This window comes from Ptychodera flava, chromosome 15 (genome assembly GCF_041260155.1).
Source record: "Ptychodera flava strain L36383 chromosome 15, AS_Pfla_20210202, whole genome shotgun sequence".
Taxonomy (NCBI): Eukaryota; Metazoa; Hemichordata; class Enteropneusta; family Ptychoderidae; genus Ptychodera; species Ptychodera flava.
In genome coordinates, this window is record NC_091942.1 from 12576764 (window position 1) to 12597850 (window position 21087).

Here is a 21087-nt window from a genome sequence, read left to right on the forward strand (position 1 = left end):
AGGCGGATGTCTCAGTGTGAAATGCACTGCCCTTTCAAATGTTATAATGTCCAACCTATGTGCGAAGAGGAAACGGGCGTACAAACAGCACTTTTATCACCATCTCAGAGTCAATTCTGATTATATGATGTCGGTGCGTGAGCGCAAATTGAAACACAACAGAGCCTTTTTTTAATAAATTGGAGAGCGATAATGCAGTCGTTTGGGAGGTAAAAAACTGAGGATGGCATATAAGCGATGATCCGAACTGCCCTCGCAGTAGAAGTCCGCATGCGTCCTTCTTGTGCGCAGATGCCCACTGTCGGGTGCCTGGAAATGAAAACCGATGAGGGCAAACTATGAACGGAAGACGGGGACACTAGTCAAAGCAATATTACGGGGGCTTATCGCAAAGTCGATCCAATTACATGTATACTGTCACTGGCAGGTATTCGACTATTCGCCAGGGGGATAATGCCAGGCAACACTCAGAAAGTCAGTCAACCTAACTACCAAATCAACAGCCGCCATATAGCCTTAATGAAATAGTGTGCAAGTCGTTATATTTTATTATGATCCCGGCGAATGGTATACGATGGAGTACGAATGAAGTTGCTGCACATAAATGCGCCTCGGGTTGAAGTCGTAATTAAGTACCAATTGGACGTGATAGGGTTGCCTACGTCTTCCTCTCTCCTTTCACGGTTACATAGCATTTTTTCAAGATGAGCTTTATGGGGCGGTGGCATCATGTGTTCAAGGCGAGTGTAAGTGGCGGTGTTGTCGTACAGAAGTATTAAAATGCGAGATTGGTGGAAATCACAGAGTCATACAGCAGGGGCGGAGAATGCTTCATGGCTTATTTAATGCATGAGCTGCGACATGTGGGCAGGGTTTAAAATACCGAGCAGCACAAAAAAATACCGCTGTATTACTGGCAAGACACGCTAGGAACCTCGATCTACTCGGCATACAATTTTAACTTCCTGTATTGCAGGGTGTCATAATTATATGCTAAACTTATTTAGAGGGATGAACGGGGAAAATGACTGCTATGACACAATAAAGGAGGTAATTAAGCGTGTGGCCATACGTAGCAATGGGCGGATCCCGTCAGCTTACAGTTAGTCACAGCACGGACCTGGTGAAGACAACTGCGGCAGGCTAACTTCTCCCGGATTTTCTCGCTTCCTCCGCCTTCTCGTGAAGGTTCCATCGATAACGAAAGGCTGGAGAATATGCGTACTCTATTCAGCGCAGTCAGTTGAATTCCTTATGTGAGTCTGAACCGAGATGGCATTGTACACATAGCCCGCTCCTGCCGCAATGCACAGAACGTGACAGTATACGAGAAACGCGAGAGTTGTCGCAATGACCTGACCTATCTACAGCATGTACAGTCACAACTCCACGCGTTGGCAGACGGAACACTGAGTGAGTGTTTGTTGTCATCCGCTCCTCTTTGTCTCTTCGATACTCGGTGACTGCTTCGGACGTATTTTTGCATGGTGAAAAGTGCACTGGGTAAAAACGGATCTGAACATGGCGATGAGTACCAGCGTCAGTACCGCGATAGTGGACTCCGAAATGAACGCTCCGCCGAAGAATTGTTTTCGCTTAGTGATACTGGGGTCGGCAAAAGTCGGAAAAACAGAAATTGTAAATCGCTTCTTAAATGGAAAATTTGACGAGAGCTACACACCAACGATTGAAGATTTCCACAGGAAGATTTACAGAATAAAAGGAGAGGTTTATCGTTTGGATATTTTAGATACGTCTGGAAATAATCCCTTTCCTGCAATGGAGAGATTATCTTTACTTACAGGTAAGCGTAGATTAGTCTTTTTTAAAAACTCGATCGAATTTAAGTCATTGTTATCAACTTTTCATGTTTAACTATGGTTCGGAAAAAGGATATTAGTTTTTCTTCCAATGTTCAGCCTGATAAATCTTTTGAAATGTTGGCATTTGGAAAAATAAAGTCGTCGACTGAGTGATTTTCACCGTGCCCCGGGTAGAACAGTTCATAATTAAAGCACCAATTTGAAATCCATTCAGTCGCAATTTATTGATGGAATTTTTGCCATCCTTGTAACTGTGGAAGAATATTAATTCTTTGAATACTGAAGGCATTGTTAGTGTTTTTTCTTGAAGAGGGAGGGGGCGTCTTGACCTTGCTACAGCCCCGTGCCTCCGTTGGGTTCGATGATTTTCGCTGTTTGTACGTTGCCTCCACATATAATTAACCTGTTTCTGGTTGGCGTCCGAACAACATACAAACTCTACAACAACGCAGTAAAATTTTCAGTATGTTTCAATTTTCACAGCATCGATTACTCGACTGCCGATGGTGATCATACAGAAAAGCTCGCGAAGCAATGGAGCCTGGCTTCATGGTTTCCATGGCAATAGCTAGGTAAAGGCTCTTTGTGGACTATATGAAACGCACCGATACATCGTTTCCAATGTTAGAGTTCCATTGAACACACTACAAGAGTCGAATTCGTCTCAAACCTCGGGATAGATGGCTTTGTTGCTTGTATAATGGAAGTTGGAGCTCTGTGTTTGAAATTCAGAGTGATAGAGAACCGGGCAGGTGGTGAACAGCTTGTCTATAACTGCCTGACTTAAATAATTGATCGGTAGTTGCTATATATGCAACAGCCCTTGTGATAAATCACGCAATGATAAAATGGGCATATAAGTCATTAGCTTCGAATCACAAATGTGTGGATTCGAACGGGTTTGATGACTTTGGGGCCATATATGCCGTAAGCTATCATAATTATTCATGGGGTTTGCCCCCACAAGCATAGCTATGTTGACACTGCCATAAAAGGGAATAAAACGGAAGGCCGAGAAAACCTGCCTAGACTTCACAAGGTATGAGCAGAGGTATATGCCTTTGCACACAGCAGCGGACCCAAAAGACTCTGAACTTTGCTCTAAAAAATTCACAAAAAGGTCTTAAAACTGTGGCTAAGTAATTCGAAGCCGCTCACTTGTTAGAAACCAGAACGACGAGAGAGGAAGTGAAATACGAAGTAAGGAATTGCCAACGAGAAAGGCTGCCACCCTCGGGGCTGTGATGTAGTTTACGATACTGCTTAATGCTTTTTCGTATTTCATCGAATGTTTATGACGTCGGACAGGTGCAGGCTTGTCCTCTGTGATGAAATACGAACCCAGAGCATTGCACTTGTACCATAGCAAACATCATGGCAGACATTTCTTCCTTTACGAAAACTACACTGAGTGGTCTGTTCTTTGCCTGTTCAACCCCCAACCCCCAACCCCCCACCCATAATAAACAGTTAGGAAAGTGCATATGACGGATGCAAAGCACTTTTGAATTTTAATAACAATATTCACATTCAATCACGCGCGCAAGGTTTGTGTACGATGTTTTACAATTATTTTTTTTTACAAAAAAGCAAGTAGCCGTTTTTAAGACAATGAGAGAGAGAGAGAGAGAGAGAGAGAGAGAGAGAGAGAGAGGGAGAGATGGAGATGTAAAATTGTAATTCACTTCGATGTTCCCTGGTATACAATAACATATCAACACACTTCCTTTGACTGTACACAGTCACCAGGTAAAATTGTTAAAAGTACAATTTTCAGAAACGCACGTGTTCATGCGCTAATATAGAAGGAGGTAGAATAGTGAATGAACGTTGAAGAGGTCATTGGGCGCACGAAAATTGGGATAATTAACGACAAAGACCTGTTCTTACGCCAACGGCTTTGATTTAATGAAAGAAAAGGCAATACGGAATGGAATTAAATCATTATAAATTAATTATCGATCCCATTGCTTATTAGGCGAACTAAAAATAGCACATTAAGATGTTTTCACACAGTTCAGTCTACGATCGAAATTCAGCGATATGATTATAAACAGGGCTCGCCATCGGGTCAGATACAGAACATTGCGCTATGAAGCGTGCTGAACATGGTTATACGCGTTTCTAGAAGATGGAAAACGTTATCTAGTTAAGAAATCTAATCTGCAAATATAATTGGATTTGGTTCAAAGAATGAGATAACGGGATCAGTATTCTGTGATGTGTCAACACCCTCTGATATGTCTGTGTGGGGGTCTGTTTTTCTGCGTGCCCGTCTTTCTGTATGTGTTCCAGTCCGTTCGTCTGTATGTCAGTCTATCAGTCTTAGTATGACAGGTGTGTCTGTCTGTATCTGTATGTTTTTGTATGTATGTATGTATGTATGTATGTATGTATGTATGTATGTATGTATGTATGTATGTATGTATTCTGTAATTCATTTATATTAGTACATCCAACACTAGGGAGAGTGCTCTAAAGACAGACGGACAGACATTAATATGAGCGAAAGGTATATAGTTTGTCTAATGTCAGCTTTATACGTATCAACAAAGTGTGCACTAATTGAAGCGTGGATTTTATTTTAAATATACATAAAAATGCATTTTAGAACAAGTTGGTTTTGGTCTTGTTTATGAAATTTGATGGGTATAGGAAATTTCTAATCTTATTTATCAACGTTTTAGAACTGTCGCGCACAGATCATTGCAAAGCTGTTCTCATAAACGAAGCAGAAAGAAGGGTGGGTTCTTTACATCTTACGTTAACCAACATCAAAACGGCTGTATCAAGTACCCGGATCAAGAATAGACTGCTGATTCAACACTCTTGGATTTTCACTAAACTCCCTTCAAATTTACACATTGTTCACAATGCACACACAGTATCGTTATCACCTTACTCCGAGGGCGATCCGTGTCGAAGCGTACGCCTGAAGGTAGTACGTGCCTTTTAATTGATTGACTAAAACTTTTACTCAAACGTTCCTTGCGGAAATTTGAAACCATTCCCTTGCGAAATCAAGAATAAAAATCAGGGGTTAATGGGCAAGCTTTGGCTATGAGGAAACAATTTACCTAAAAAATACCGATATAAATTGCCGCCATCCCCATGTTAACCATGCGCAAAAAAGAAATAAATTTTCGATTTTCAAAAAAATAAGACGGAGAAAATTTTCCTCACTCCACGAGTTTCAAAGGGAGCCGCCACAAGTGGTTGATAAAAAGAGAATTGTTAAAATTTGAATATCTCTCCCCGAGGTGCATTCTACCTTAATCTAATGAAATGCGCCGACGCTGCAGCCCTCTATGCTTTAACTATCGGCGTTCAGCGATATGTCCGAATCAATACTGCATCATGATTCTAAATGCGTAATTTTTCGACAGAAAGCGTATGTAATCCCCCGCGTCGCATTCTCTTGTCCGTTTCACCAAGGCACACCGGGGAAAGACAAGTACACCCGTTCCCAAAGCACCAATTCTCAGAATTGAAGACGCCGCTCATGGCAGACAGGCGACAGCACGACGAAAGACCGCCATTTTGCAAGATTGATTCTTAACTTTACACTCTTTGTGGAATTCGATATTTTTAATTCTCGATATCAACCTGCACCTCCATGTCACTGCGCCTGCTCATTATTCTATTCTGCAGTATGTGTCTTATTTTAGTACACATATTGTATACAGCTGAAATACGATTTCAGTAGTTCGACAAGATATATTTTTATGTTTTCAATACTCTTCTTAGCTCTTGTGTAGTTTGTTTTGCTTGTTTGTTTCGTTTTGTCACAATTCGGTAAATTAGGACTTGAATGTCCTGGAATGAGGAATTTCAGTTCACCAACGACGATCACCGTCTAATAAACAAATAATTGAAAAATACTTCAGGCTTATGATTTAGTGAGGGAACGGGGCGGACTTCTAATTTTGTACGACATCGAATGTGAAATATTGTTTTAAAAAGTTTAAATATTGCTGATTTTGGAAAACAATACTCGCATGACTGGAATTTGGAAAAAGTACGAAACTCGAAAAAGATAAATTATGTACTTATCGTTTTTCTGATCACTCCCTCTCAAGATATAATGTTCCGTCCCCAAACTCCCTGGAATTGCGGGATAGCCAGGAAAAATTGCGTACGAAAGACGACACAAATTACACAATATCACGTTGTGTTAACGTGACCACTAAAAGAGTACTAAACGTGACGCGTTATTTCCTTTGTACATGTAATATGGAGAAAAAGTATATTAGCCTTTCTATAACCGCTATAGGCGAGCGGCGAATCCACAAAAAGGGCCTTATTTTAGGAGTTTAATGTACCCACCTTACATACGGCCACATCATACGTCATTTGAAAGCTTATTATCTCTACTTTAAGAAAATTGACGATGTGGAGCTGCCAAGTAGGGCCATAACCTCCTAATTTGCATAATTAACAAGGGTACCCAATTTGCATAAATGCAATATAATATTTGAAATTTGATGTTAACTTCTCTATCGATACGTTTACACTATCGAGTGATATATCAAATGAAAGGTCTTTCCATGTAGAATACAAAATGGATATTTAAAGAGATATTGAAATTGTTTTCACAGAAATATTTTCATGTTTATATGGAAAACAATATTTTCCCCTTTTGAATAACAATATTTTCAAAATTTTAACACATACAGCCACAACACACAGCCACATCATACATCATTTGAAAGCTTTTTATCTCTACTTCAAGAAAATTGACAATTTGGAGCTACTAAATCGGGCCATAACCCCTAATTTGCATAATCAACACGCATACCCAATTTGCATAAATGCGATATAGTATTATAAATTTATAGTTAACTTCTCTAAACATACGTTTAAACTATCGAGTGACATATCAAATGAAAGGTAGTTGCATGTAGAATACAAAATGAATATCTAAAGAGATATTGAAATTGATTTCACTGAAATATGTTCATATTTATATGGAAAAAATATTTTCCCCTTTAGAATAACAATATTTTAAAAATTTAACACATACAGCCCTATCATACAGCCACATCATTCATCATTTAAAAGCTTATTATATCTACTTGAAGAAAATTGACAATGTTGAGCTATCAAGGAAGGCCGTACCCCTTTATGTCCATAATTTACACCGGTAAGCAATTTGCAGAAACGAGATATAAAATTAGAAAATTCATTGTTAACTATTCTAAACACACTCTTACACTATCGAGTGATATATGGTCTTTGGTAATGGTATTTGCATGTAAAACACAAAATTGATATCAAAAATGATATTTAAAGTGATTATACTGAAATATTTTCATATTTCTGTTGAAATTCTTTTGAATAATGGTATTTTAAAAAAATTAACTAAAGTATCAATGCAACAAAAAGATCCACATGAACGACACTGTTGTAGTTGTTGAAATGTAGTTCTGTAGTTGAAACAATGTTTCAGAGTAAGCTGCAGTCAAAGTAATTGCATGATTCATGATCCAAATCATTCATGTCATTTCCAGTAAATCTAGTAATTGTAGGAATTCATCATCCTCTTCTTCACCAGCATTGTTATGAGTAAAAGGGTTGCCAAAGTTATCGCTGCCTTGGCAGGAACAAAGGTCTGTGCAGGGAAGATAAATTTGACAGCAGACACAATTGGTGACATGTAATAAGAGAAAGCAGCTCCACACATCGTTCATATCTTAGTTGTTTGAATTTTGTGTATGATATTGTGTATATTGTAAGTGTATGTTATGTTATGTTTGGCCGTTTTATGTATAGTGTTGATTTGCCATGGCGAGACGTGGCCCTAATCTACGTGTCCTGCCCTATGGGGTGGCAAGACTAATGTGATACTGCGATCGTTTTATGCTGCCTTTCGAGAATAGAGTTGTCTTCAACAGTCCTTCATTTTCTTTTGGTGAAACATGCGCACTGATTGAATGATTGTACGTGTTACCGATCGAGTTGTTCCACTGAAGTTCAGTTTGTTCAAGTACGGAAGCTAGAATGATTAAACACGATTTAGAATCGTTTTGTCGCATTTCATTACTTTTATCTCGGAAATATCTTGTATTCTGTATTGTCTTGTCGTTGCATGATTGTTCTAATGTATCGTAATGTTTAGCGTTTAACAAGCCCCTTGAATGTTGCCCTTTGATTTCATGAACCGCAATGTATCTGTTTGTTTTGTGTGTGTTTTGCAGTCGAGAATGTTCTCTTTGTTGCACTGATACCTTTGTAGATAATGAGGTCTAACGGTATGATTTCTTGAGAAGAGTTTTCGAAAATTTGAAAGTATGATGCATTTGTTTATGTTTGATATGAATTCATTAAGCTCGTGTTGAATTCCAATGAGAATCATACATCGTCTCTGAATCTCAGTCAGACCGATATTTGTTCAGTGTGTTGCTGAATTATTCTCATTTTGTCGGGAATTTCTGGTAAAACTGGAGATCCCGTATCGCACCCAAATACCTGACGGTAAAATTCACTGTTGACTTGAAAGTGTTGTTTTTCAAGATCATTTTCAGCATAGCTATCCTGTATTTTGTTGTTGGTTGTTTGATTATGCAATCACTTGGTGATCTTTCCTGATTTAGGCCTAATGCTCTGTCGACTGATTACATTGCTTCATTGTGATTGTATTAGTGTACATTGAAACAATGTCTAGTGTTACCAATGTCGCATTGGCCGGAACTTTTATTGTCTCAATTTTCCGTGTAAAATCTGTCGTATCTTTGATGTATGCTGTTTATTTCTTCATGATTTGTTTGAGAAAATAGTCAATGAATTCTGATCTGTGAAAGGTTGGACTACATCATCCACTTATAATTGGGTGGCCCACGAACTTTCCTGGTGGGCGTCATTTTGTTCACTTGTCTTTTTAGCATGAGGTACCAACTTGTAAGTGGCGTTAGTATTTTACTGTTAACTGGAATAATCGGCATGGCTAATTAACACTTGATATAAAACAGTCAAACATAATATACACTGACAATATACACAATATCATACACAAAATGCAAATAACGAAGATTTGGATGGTGTGTTGAGTTGTTTTTCCTTCATTATATAACAATAAATACGATAAATGAAATGTGGTGCCTTCCGTCTACATATTCCACATAACTGAACTGAAAATACAGATGTAACACAGATGTAGTAACCAATGATGTCTCTATCAAAACAAGATTTCTGGAGAAATTGAAACAAAAATGACATAAATAATACAAAAGGGCCATTCAACACACAGCTATTTATAACAAGATTGGAACTAATTCGGGATACATGGATGGTGAAGTAATGTCGGTTTAATTTGCAAATTTAAGCTCATCTTATTTTCTTTTTGCTTGTTTTTAAGAGTAACTTGTAATATTTCAACACTCAACTATAGAGCACAAAACACGTTTTAGAAAATTTGCAAAATATGAAGACCCAATTATCCCGAATTAGTTCCACTTGGTTTGATGTATTCTTGTTGTTCAGCTATATGGGGATTAGACAGGAAAAGGTTCCAGTCTTCGTATCCTTAATAAACAAAAAATCAATTGCAAAACAAATTCAGATATTTATCCCCATAACGTGAGCATTATTCGTATTTACTACACAATATTTTGAATATTAAAAACTAGTCAAGATGTTTACGATTTAACTGCATTTATTCAATAAGAATATTTTGAATACGTATTTGGAGTTCATTATTCTATTCTACATGCAAATACCTATCATTTGATATATCACTTGATAGTTGAAAAGTAGGGTTAGAGTACTTAACAATGGATTTTTGTAATTTTCTATCGTATTCATGCAAATTAGGTACCCGTGTGCATTATGCAAATTAAATAATTACAGCCCTATTTGTCAGCTGCATTTCGTCATTTTTTATGAGGAAGAGATAATAGGCTTTCAAATAACGATTGATGTGGTTGTGTGATGCGGTTCTATGTGTTAAAATTATTAAAATATCGTTATTCAAAAGGGAAAAGTATATTCTTCTACATTAATACGAAAGCATTTTGGTAAAATCATATTAATATCTCTTTGGATATCCATTTTGTTTTCTCCATGCAAATACCTTTCATTTGATATATCACTCGATAAATTAAAGTATGTTTATAGTAGTTAGTAAATTTCTAATTTTAAATCGCATTTATGCAAATTGGGTACCCAAGTAAATTATGCAAATTAAGGGCCACGTCCGTACTTGACAGTTCCCAATTGTCAATTTTCTTGAAGTAGAGATAGTAAGCTTTCAAATGACGTATGATGATGCAGTACGATTTGAATTTTTGTATCAATTTTTTAAATATTGTTATTGAATATGTGGAAAATATTTTTTCAACATAAATATGACAATATTTCAGTGAAATGAATTTAAATATCTTTTTGGATGCCTCTTTAGAATTCTACATGCAAATACCTTACATTAGATATATCACTCGATAGTTTAAAAGTATGTTTCGAGTAGTGAATAATGAATATCTAATATTACATCACATTATGCAAATTAGGTACTCGTTGGATTTATGCAAATTAGGGGCTACGGCCGCACATGACAGCTAAATATTGTCTAATTTCTTCAAGTAGAGACAGTAAGCTTTCAAATGATGTATGATGTGGCTGTATGATGTGGCTGTATGTGTTCAAATTTTTAAAATATTGTTATTCAAAAGGGGAAAATATTTCTTTAATATAAATATAAAAATATTGCAGTAAAACCATATTAAATATCTTTTTGGATATCCATTTTGTACTCTACATGCAAATACCTTTCATTTGATATATCACTCGATAGTTTAAAAGTATGTTTAGAGTAGATAACAATGAATTTCCTAATTTTATATCACATTTATGCAAAATGGGTACCCATGATAATTATGCAAATTAGGGAGGTATAGCCCTACTTGGCAGCTCCACATCGTCAATTTTCTTGAAGTAGAGATAATAAGCTTTCAAATGATGTATGATGTGGCTGTATGTAAGGTGGGTACATTAAGTGTGAAAAAAGGTGAGCCTGCCGCTCGCCTACTAGTCTAGTATTAAATTCTAACAGATTACAATCAGACTGCTGACGTGAACGATGTCATATTCAACGAACACAGTATAAACGAAAATCGATCATTTTGAACATCATTCGCACTTTTGTATATTTGCATACGTGTAACTCAAAACTTCTTGTCTGGTCACTTTTGGAAAAAGCTCACTTAGGGGGATGTTACCGGAGAGATATTGTTCAAACGGCGAAATTTACCGTATTTCTGCACTTTAATAATATTTCCAATATGCTTGTTATTCTTATGATATAATGTGCAGTACTTAGAGCTTTTAAACGAAACCAAGACAGCCACCGATTGGACATCACGGTGGCGGCTATATGATCATTTGTGGTGGCTGTATCACCCCTATTTGTAACAATCAACCCTTTTTGTAACACTAACCAAATTTGTAACAAAACCTTATTTGTAACTACAACCTAAGTTTTGGAAAAACGAGACCAATTATGTCATCACAATGCACACAAATATTGCCAAGTATTTTCACAAATTAGGCTTTTGTTACAAATTGGGTTAAGTTTTGTTTCAAATTGGGTTAGTGTTACAAATAGGGTTGATTGTTACAAATAGGGGTGATACAGTGGCCATGCAGCAAGCAATAGCTAAAAAGGGACACTGTCGTCGCCTTTTAAAATTATTTCGGTAATTTTAGTTACAAAATGTTCAAATTTATATAGAAACGTACTGAACTGTCAGTTCTCTCATCCCTACCCCCTCGCTGCTTGTATGTCGATAGAACAATGAACGCTTCGATGACATAATTTATGGTGCGTACCAGAAATTATATCATAACAATATTAACATGTTGTGTGTATACCCGACGTGTGGGCAGAACTCTAATGATTGATAATTCAGCATGTTTCAATTAGCAGAACAACATGAAACAAATCTAAACCAAATAATTTGAGAATGAGCGACTATGTGGGCTGTCAACATGACGGCTCCGACAGTCGTGAAGGAAGTATTTCGCGTGTATCCTTACAACATAGCCCCCGTGTTGTGGACTTTGTGTCCTCACTCACCATTCAGGATCATTTACATGGAAATTTCGAGAGCATGAGCAATTTCTCCGATCTACTGAGGCGAATTCTGCAATGAATGTCACGTGATATCGTCTTGGCAAGACGCCAGAGGAAGGTTGTCGAACTGTACACCATTGAATCATCGTTACTTGATCATTCTGAAAGAGATTGTAATTAGGTCCCTAAGAGTCTCTTTCTGTTCAACTGAAACTACCGAATCTTTTCAAAAAACACAGCTGTTTGGCAATATGCCGTGTTTTAAAATAGGCCAAGTTCGCTGACAGTGGGATCGAACTTCATAATCGATTCAAATGCCTGTTCATGCGCACGAAGCATTAGATCCTCCCTATTTCATTATGGTATTTAACTCTCATTGTAAAAGCTCTCCCAAGATTTCATCTCTAGGGGTAATCGATTCTTCATATCAGATGCGGTACACACCGAAAGCCGATACACCTCAAGGGTACAGCTTTTCTTTGGTTCGCATTGACCTGTATAGGGGAGCGTCGTACGAACTGCATGCGAGGTTTTATTTATGAGTCCAGTCAGTGGAATGGACATTGTAGACAAATTGGCTATGTTCAAGTGATGACTAGACACGCTAGATGCATTTTCCAAGTCGCGTTTGTTGCTTGTCCCGAGTACTTGTACCGCTGTCCATCGATCTTCCCATTTCCTTGTTTAAACAATCCCAAAGGGAAGGGGACGTTTCTTTTATCTCATTAACCTGAGTGCGTCCCTTGATTACCAAGAAGTGGTCGATAGGCTGATCTGCCGCGTCGCCGAAAAATAAGCCGGTGCACTAGGTCATCAAATGGTGGCCTTTAAATGCAGTTGCGGAATTCTCACTTCGTTCGCACCAAGCAACACGTCTGAAAGATGACTGAGGGTGTTTGCAAGGCAGAAATCATCCCGATAGAGTTTGGGTCTAAAACTCTTTCTGTCCACCCTCCGAATATCTGATCATTGCCAAAAATAGGCGGTCTATGTCCATCTAATTCGCAGAAAGGCGTGTCGTAATTAAGCCGTTAATTGCAAGTTCAGCTGTATAAAACAGAGAATACGTTGGATGCACAAAAAGTTCACACGACAGCCGATTTACAATTCTGATTGAAGACGACTTCCACAAGGACTCGATCGATCGTCTTTGCATAATTACTGACCGAATTCTTCAGGCCGTTTAGATAAATGAAATCTAAATGAGCTGAAACCACTGCACGACATCGTAAAATTTAACAGCAAAATTTCCCATTACAAATCTAAATCAATTCCAAATCGTGCATGTGAACACGATCCAAGGCTGCGCGAGCGTACTATATGCATCATGACCTGAACATCGAAGCCCATTGTTTGTTCAACCTGATTTTACCCAATCGGTTTAGATCAAAAGATGCAATGAAATTTCTAAAGGATAAAACTTAATCTTGATATACAAGTTTGTGATGTCAGTGGCCGTAAACTCATCCAGGTAATTTTGTTTTACTGTCAGTACGTACAGTGGTTGGTTCTACTTGCCGTGACGTTGGACACAGTAACCGAAATGCCTGTTATAAATTATAGAAATGACACGTCGGTAAAACAGCGATGAACGCGACTGAAAACTGAATCGTTACTCTGAAGCCTGACGTGTAAGAACCCCCGATCTTACGGGCTGGATCCAAAACAGGTAAATTTGACTTCTTCGATTTCAGTATGGCGCCATAACTGGAGTGAGAAATAGAGTAACGCCGATAATGTCGTGCGAGGGCGAGATACCGCGCGATAATCCTTGAAGTTCCCGATGAACGGTATTAAAAACTCTACAGATTACGTTAGGCATAACCACGCACGCGTAATCCTTGAGTCGTGATGCTTCACTCATGATGTCTAACATAAACGATCTCTTCTGAAATTGAGACCTTTGATTAAACCTTGTTCTTGAAGTGAAAACGTTCCAATACTTGAGTTTTGCACACAGATCTCATGATACCGACCTAGGGTCTCCGAGGTTCTGTGTCTGTTTTATGTCTTTTCCCCGAAATACATTGCAAATCGGAGAAGGAAATGCATGAAGCCAATGAGAAATGGTTATGCATTCGTTCGAGGAAAAGTGGCGAATACCATAATAAATTGCTGATTCTAAAACCGTTAAGATTAGCACACGCGTGTTATGTGGTTTTAAATTTTGACTGCCAGGTAAATTAACAATGGATTGATATAAAAAATAACTTAAATTTTTGTTCCACATACGAACTTGTCCCCCCCCCCATAACGACAAAAATGTCTTAGATGTTCTACCTATATGATATCGATTTGTTTTTGTTCTACAGGTTTTTTATCGACGAATATTTGTAAATCCACCGCAAACTCGGTTACTCGGGTCTGATGGTACAAACATTACGCAGTCACATGGCGAATAACTGTCATTCGCTTGCTTGTAGAAATCACCTTCTAGTTCCAAATGTCGAGATAGGTCAACCATAATCTGCCCTGTGCTGACGAATCACGACTGAAGTCAAACAACAGTGAATTCCACAGGGGTTTAGCGACACCCTTGTAGTGCAGAAACCATTCAAGAGGGCCGACAAGTCACCTTGCTAACCGGAAACTGTCGAGTTGCCTATGAATAATTGTCACTTTGCAAGCGGGATCGCTTTTGCTCTCATTAACATCGGGAAAAAACATCTGTGTATGATATACCCATTGGTAAAAAGATGAAATTACTGTAAACTCGTGCAGTTCGCTTTCTTCACTTCTCAAATAATAAAATAGCCGATGCATTTTTTAACGGTAAAGTTGTACCATTTTAATTCCAAGCTTATGAAAGCTGCATATGTTTTTTATTGCTCAGATTAAATCAGACAGTAAAACAGCTAGTCTGAGGGTCGTCGATCATTGATGACCCACAGGCTACCAAATATGTAAATTTGCATAAATTATATATTTGCATATGACCTTTGCGCCCTACAGTTCGGAACAGTGTACTCCAGGGAACAAGACCCGAATCGAACCGCGATTTAATGTGATAACATTTAATGTGATAATGTGATAACATTAAATGTGAAGAGAAAACACCATATATCGAATAGCTAAGACATCCCAAGGACCAAACTTAATTTTCAGCAATCATATTTCTTTATGACTTGGAAATTCTGACAAACAGGAAGGCTTGTAAAATTTCTTTACGGAAGGATCATAAACAGAGTGTCCATATACATAAAATACGCGTCTCCCTATGTTTCATATCGTAATGGCAAAGGCCATAACATCTGGGGTATTTTTATCCTCTGTCAGCGAACCTAAGATCATGATTAATATTTGGACGTTTCTTGCAAAATGGCAGTAATTCTGAAGACGACAGTCCTCTTAAAGCCATTGATATACATTTAACAAAATCGGAATTGACAGATGGATTATGGGAAAATTTTGATATCTTATGTTTTTTGGATGTCTAGTATATCGACTCGGTAATTTTGCGGGTGAGAAATTGTTGATTATTGAAAATAAACATACTTTTGCGCAAACAAAACATACCAAAGTTATAGTATTATTGGAACAAGTGTGTAAAAAGCGACCTGACTCAGAAACTAAAATAAGGTTTTGGTTTTTTTTTCAATTGATCATCCGATAAGCCAAATTGTAGGATAAGGTACCCATCCACCACAGTGGGCAGGGACGAAGTCATGAAAAGTGAATTGGGCTCAAAAAGATGTACTTCGGTCTCAAACTCATCATACTTAGATCATGAGTCCGGTACCCTGGCCGCTGCACTGACTACATCAGGCATGCAATAGTCCTGGTTTCAAACAATAAAGTCGTGTAGTTACGCAATCGGGCCATGTAACAAAATAGCCTTGACCAAATAGTAGTACATTCTGGTAGGGAAACTTGCATGATAAAGGTATGGAGCTGATCACTTCCTTAGCCGCATCTCAAATAAAATTGGAGGCAATTTGCGTAACTGATCATCCAAGGACGATTCAAAATAAACAACTTCAAACTGATATAACCGAGGAGATGATTTTAAGAAGCTCTAATTTGCATACATCGAAGATAACTGACATGGTTTTGCAATCAGAGTATTGAAGTGGCTCATACAACCGAATGGCAGCAATGGTTCTGAATGCTTCATGTATAAGGCTGGTAAAATTGAGTTGTTTACTAAGTTCTGTTAACATTACTATCGGTAATATACAACCAACCTTTCAAGAAAAGGTTGTTTCATTGGTGTTTTATTGTTTTTGTGTGTGTTGTCTTGTTGCCGTTGTTTTTAGCTGGTAAGAAAGATTTCACAATATCATGTGAACAGTAACTAAATATCGTGAAGTCTTTATGAGATTGTCAATTGTATCGAAATATTTTGGTAAATTATGCAGGCTTTGCTGTCTTTATCGGAGCTGATTGTTCTTGTCGATTTTACGTTTGTTTCAAACAAAACTCTTTCGCAGGTCCTACCTACCACAGTCCTCTGAAATTTGATGAATTTAAGGTAATGAGCTTGGCCCCGTATATCTGGCGGGTGACAAACAGAATTCTAAATATCTTGTCTTTCGTTTACCGGAAAAATAAATCCGAGATTTTCTAAGGCGTCGTATCTTGTGTAAAATGAAGAATTCTTCTGCATGTGAGTCGAATTAAAGCCTTGCTCTGGGTAATCCGTCCGTAGAATCGTATCATGTTCATCAAAACAACTGTTCATGAGTTGCTGCTGCACTCTCAGCTCTTCCTTACATTTGTTTGCCCGACGTGTATTTTTGAAGTTACCTGTCATGAAAATAAATCTTCTGGCGATAAAGTGTTTGAATCACATATAGTTGTATTGGCAAAGAAATGGGTTATCTTGCTTAAAATTCTCTACAAATGGTAGTTACAGAAAATATTACGATTGCAAGTCCCGACAAGATGGCCGTCGATGGCGCCATCAATGACTCACTGAGCAGGGTATTAATGTCGACATGCGATATTGATCAGACCAACGATGATGCTCAGATCGACTTGAAGACTTGGCGCGCATCTAGGAGATGAACTGATCCATATCCTCCGGTTAACAAATATTTAACTCTTACAAGGTACAACCTGCCTCGGGGACAGAAATTTTGACTCGTATATTTTTAAAATTCTTTACCAATCTACCACTTGTGAGGGCCATTTTAATGCTGTTAGAGTAAGCAAAATTTCCGCCGTCATAGTTTTTCAAAAATCGAAAATGTTATTTTTCCCCGTTGAGTAAGCACAGGGATAGCACCCATTCTATAAAAATATCTGTAAATGTTTGCTAATTTGTTTCCGACTCTAGTACTGTTATCTGGTCGATGACCTCTGATTCTTATTCTTGATTTGTGTAAGAGAATGACTGAAAGTTTTGCTTAGGAATGCTTGAGAAAAGTTCAAGTCTTTCAATTTCTTGCTACCTTAATAATATTTCCAATTAGGCTCTCTCGTAGACGATGTACTTGTATTGGTAGTAATCATGAATGAACAATAAACAAACATAATTTGTTATTAATCCTTGTCCGTTTTTTTCCTTGTTTCTACCATAGGTGACGTGTTTGTATTGGTATTTTGCATAGACAATAAGGCTTCGTACGAAGAGGCGATGAGATTGCGGGATCAAATTCTCCTGACAAAGGGAAGTAAGAAAAGTTCGGTTCCGATGGTCATAGCGGGCAATAAGTGTGACAGGGAAGCCAGGAGGGAGGTAAGAGCAGAAGACGTGAAAAGGACATTAGGAAGTGCTAAAAAGTGTAGCTTTTACGAAACGTCGGCTAAGAAGAACGTCAATATCGATCTTCTGTTCCAAGCGTTGTTTGAAAACGCCAAGATGCCTAATGAAATGAGCCCTGCTTTGCACCGTAAAATCAGCGCTTCCACGAGTCCCAACCCATCGATCAACAGCCGAGGCCACACCCTAAGGAGGCGCATCACCGACGCGTACGGCGTGCTGGCCCCCCACGTGCGCCGGCCCAGTCTTCGCAGCGATCTGATGGCGGTCAACGCCAAACTGCGGCGAAGTCGGGACATGGAACAAGACGATGAGGATGGAAAGAGAGACAAATGCAATTTGCAGTGAAAATGTAATAATTCAACATCCATGTATTTCATATTGGATTTTTCTTTTTCACAACAATACGTAAAATGTGCATTCAAAAGTCGAAAAAGACGATATTCTCAACTGTGCACATGTTTTAACCCACCATGTATAAAGAGACCTTTAATCAGAAGGCATTTGCAATACCTGAGTCATCAATAAATATCCACGAGATAAAGAAAAACGAATCATTCCAAAATTCATGATGGGCGTCTTGAAGACAAGATCTGAAGAATCTCGATGAGAGACTAGCCCGCCCGATTTACGAAAGCAATGCGTTGATTGGTTGGATTTTTCCATTCGTCCCTAAATGTTATGTACTTTGATATCAACTATACATATGTGTCAACAAACGTACTTTCCAGGGTGATCTTTTGTGAGAACTATATGTATGTAATAAGCAAAACCGCCACGTCTTTGAATTTTTCAGCTGTCTTCTCGTCAAGTCATTGGACGTGACTGGTCATAAGATTTGACATCAACCAAAGTCTATGTGACCGTTTTATTGTACCGCGCCATTTTCCTTGGCAAAATATTTGTATTTTTCTCCATCTGGTGGTTGTCTGTTTCCTGTCCAGAAGTAATTATAACGGAAAGAAAAAAGTCAACGGTATGGAATAATCTCCCTCTTACGTATTGTTTTAATGAAAGTCTTGTTATTATGGCAAATTTTAATATTGTTGATTGAAACGTGCTACATACAGATACGTTAACACGTGTATTCATGTCTACTGAATACGTCTCTGCTGACACAGTTCAGAGGACGCCCTCTCTGGTGGCTTTGATAACAAGAAATCTCTAAGTCAGGCAATGGATTTCGAACAATACAGGTTGTACCACATGTTGGTATCGATTATTGGCATTCCTTGTCCTATAAACAATTAATTATGCATTTATCCTTCTGATATCTTCTCATCAGACTTACAAAAACCCTCGAAGTCAAATTTGAGCTCTTTTTATATCTTATCGACACTAATAAGAACAATGTTTCTCATCCACTAATTATTCAGTGTTGGTCTAAAAAATTTAGAGTTTTGTTTTCTCATATCAGGTTTCTTGCAACATTGAAATGGAGACGCGGCTTGTTGTTTTATTGCGTTCTTTCAATTTGTTCTCTACAGTTTTTGTTGTGTTTATTTTTGTAAGCTGACGACCGCCAGCTGTCGACTGAACACGAGCATGTACCAGCAAAAGTGGCATAGAACAAGATGACATGGGTTAGCTGTTCAGGACCGTACAGTGAGCATATGTTGTCCGACAGAGAATTTGTTCCTTGCATATAGCACTCTACGTTAGTAAAGTCAACACTTAAGTCAACTGGAAAAGACAGCTGATGCGGCTGGTATAGATCGACGCGATCGAGGATGGGAAACAAAAACATTTTCTTTTTAGGCTTTCTAGGAACGCGCCTTGGAAAACAAAAGCATTGTGGCGGTGGAGATTGTTTTGTAACTTATTCAAACGAAGAAACCTGGTCTGGGCATCGCATTATCTCAGCAACAACATTCGTCAATGACACTAGATGAGCTAAATCTACACACAATGCACCTGAGAAAAAAAAACTAAATAAATATGATTTTCCATTTCTATAAATATTTTGTCATCATAACAGCGTCTTCCAGGTACAAAGTTGTAATTTCTATTATCATTATGGGCATATCTACTTGAAATTTACTTGGGTCTGAAATATTCGTAAGCATCCACACGACATTGTAACATGTATAAGAATATACAATAAAATGGTTAATAACACGATTGAACATTTCAATCTCCTACCAGCCTGACTGTCGTTTATTTTTATTGGCGTTTTTCCGAGCCTGGGAAATCGATTCCTCTATTTTACTGCAGTTCGGCTAAATGAGTACAAGTCCCTGAAAGCATATTTGTACCGAGCTATATTGCTTTGGAAAGGTCTCCATCTATTTTAACTGCTATCTATCGCGTGATCTTTATACACAATTATAAATACTGTGGTTTTCGATCAGTACGTTCGTTACTTACAGCAATATCTCATTGAATTAAACTTCTGAACTACTGAAAGCTATATTATAGCAATCGTTTGCGCTTGAACGCTTTTCGCCTACGAGGCAAAATGGCAGACAAAAGGTAAAGAAGGAAACCAATAATTAAGTAATTCAAACCTCAGGAAACAGTTTTACTCAATTTTCAACCAAAGACGAAAAGAAAATTTGAAAATTTTCATGATTATGGGTCCGGAGACGATATTTTGCTGTGGTCATCCCAGTGAGCATGCCCATAAATTAACTTGATAGGGACACAAAATGAAAAAGCATGTGTCTTACACTTACTATTTCACGTTGACAGCTTTTGGTTTTTTTGTTTTCCTGCATTCTGATACAAAACGTTACAAAGCGTCCAAAGGATATTCACATATTCCATACAGATATGCAAAACATAAGCTTGATTGTGTTTATTCTAACAATACAAAATCGATCTAATAGGAGTTCTGTACGTAAAATGAGCCCTCAGACCTCCGACTGCCAACTGAATGATGACAGCAATTTTCCCTTTAGACTTGTTATCCATTTAATGCCTGTATAATCTATTAATTTATGTTAATCTTGTCTTGAGGGATATACAGGCATTAAATGGATAACGCAGAGCGTTATTAATAATAAAATAAATTACTTCAAGTACTTCTGTCTGAGAATTGCAGGATGCATGAAACTTAAGTCACAGGTTTCATTACTTTGTACTGGAAGTAATTTGTGTGTATATATATATATATATATATATATATATATATATATATATATATATATATATATATATATATATATATATATATATATATGTAATATATATATATATATATATATATATATATATATATATATATATATATATTATATTAATTACAATAACACAAACGTCTTATATATGTTTATGTATGTATCTGTCTATACGCGTGTTTCGTATGAGGCGAAAAGAAATAAATTGTGCTGTTCCGATAATATGGCTTTCAAAAGTAGGGAATGTAGATCGGCCGGATTTTTTCTCCAAAATATTTTTATTTTTGAATATGCATTTTCAGGGGTTCAGGGCGGTCAAACACTGGCCACAGCATTTCCAGAAAAATGTATCATACAAATAAAAGGAAAAAACAC

The 21087-nt window shown here is 37.6% G+C and overlaps 1 protein-coding gene across 1 annotated transcript; it reads left to right on the forward strand.

The window, feature by feature from the left end:
- Positions 1 to 1104: 1104 nt before the first annotated feature.
- On the forward strand, positions 1105 to 19732 carry LOC139151176 (dexamethasone-induced Ras-related protein 1-like). Its single transcript, XM_070723770.1, has 2 exons — positions 1105 to 1804; positions 17412 to 19732. The coding sequence occupies exons 1-2, from the start codon at positions 1522 to 1524 to the stop codon at positions 17939 to 17941; spliced, it is 813 nt and encodes a 270-aa protein (XP_070579871.1). The 5' UTR covers positions 1105 to 1521; the 3' UTR covers positions 17942 to 19732.
- The last annotated feature ends 1355 nt before the right edge of the window (positions 19733 to 21087 follow it).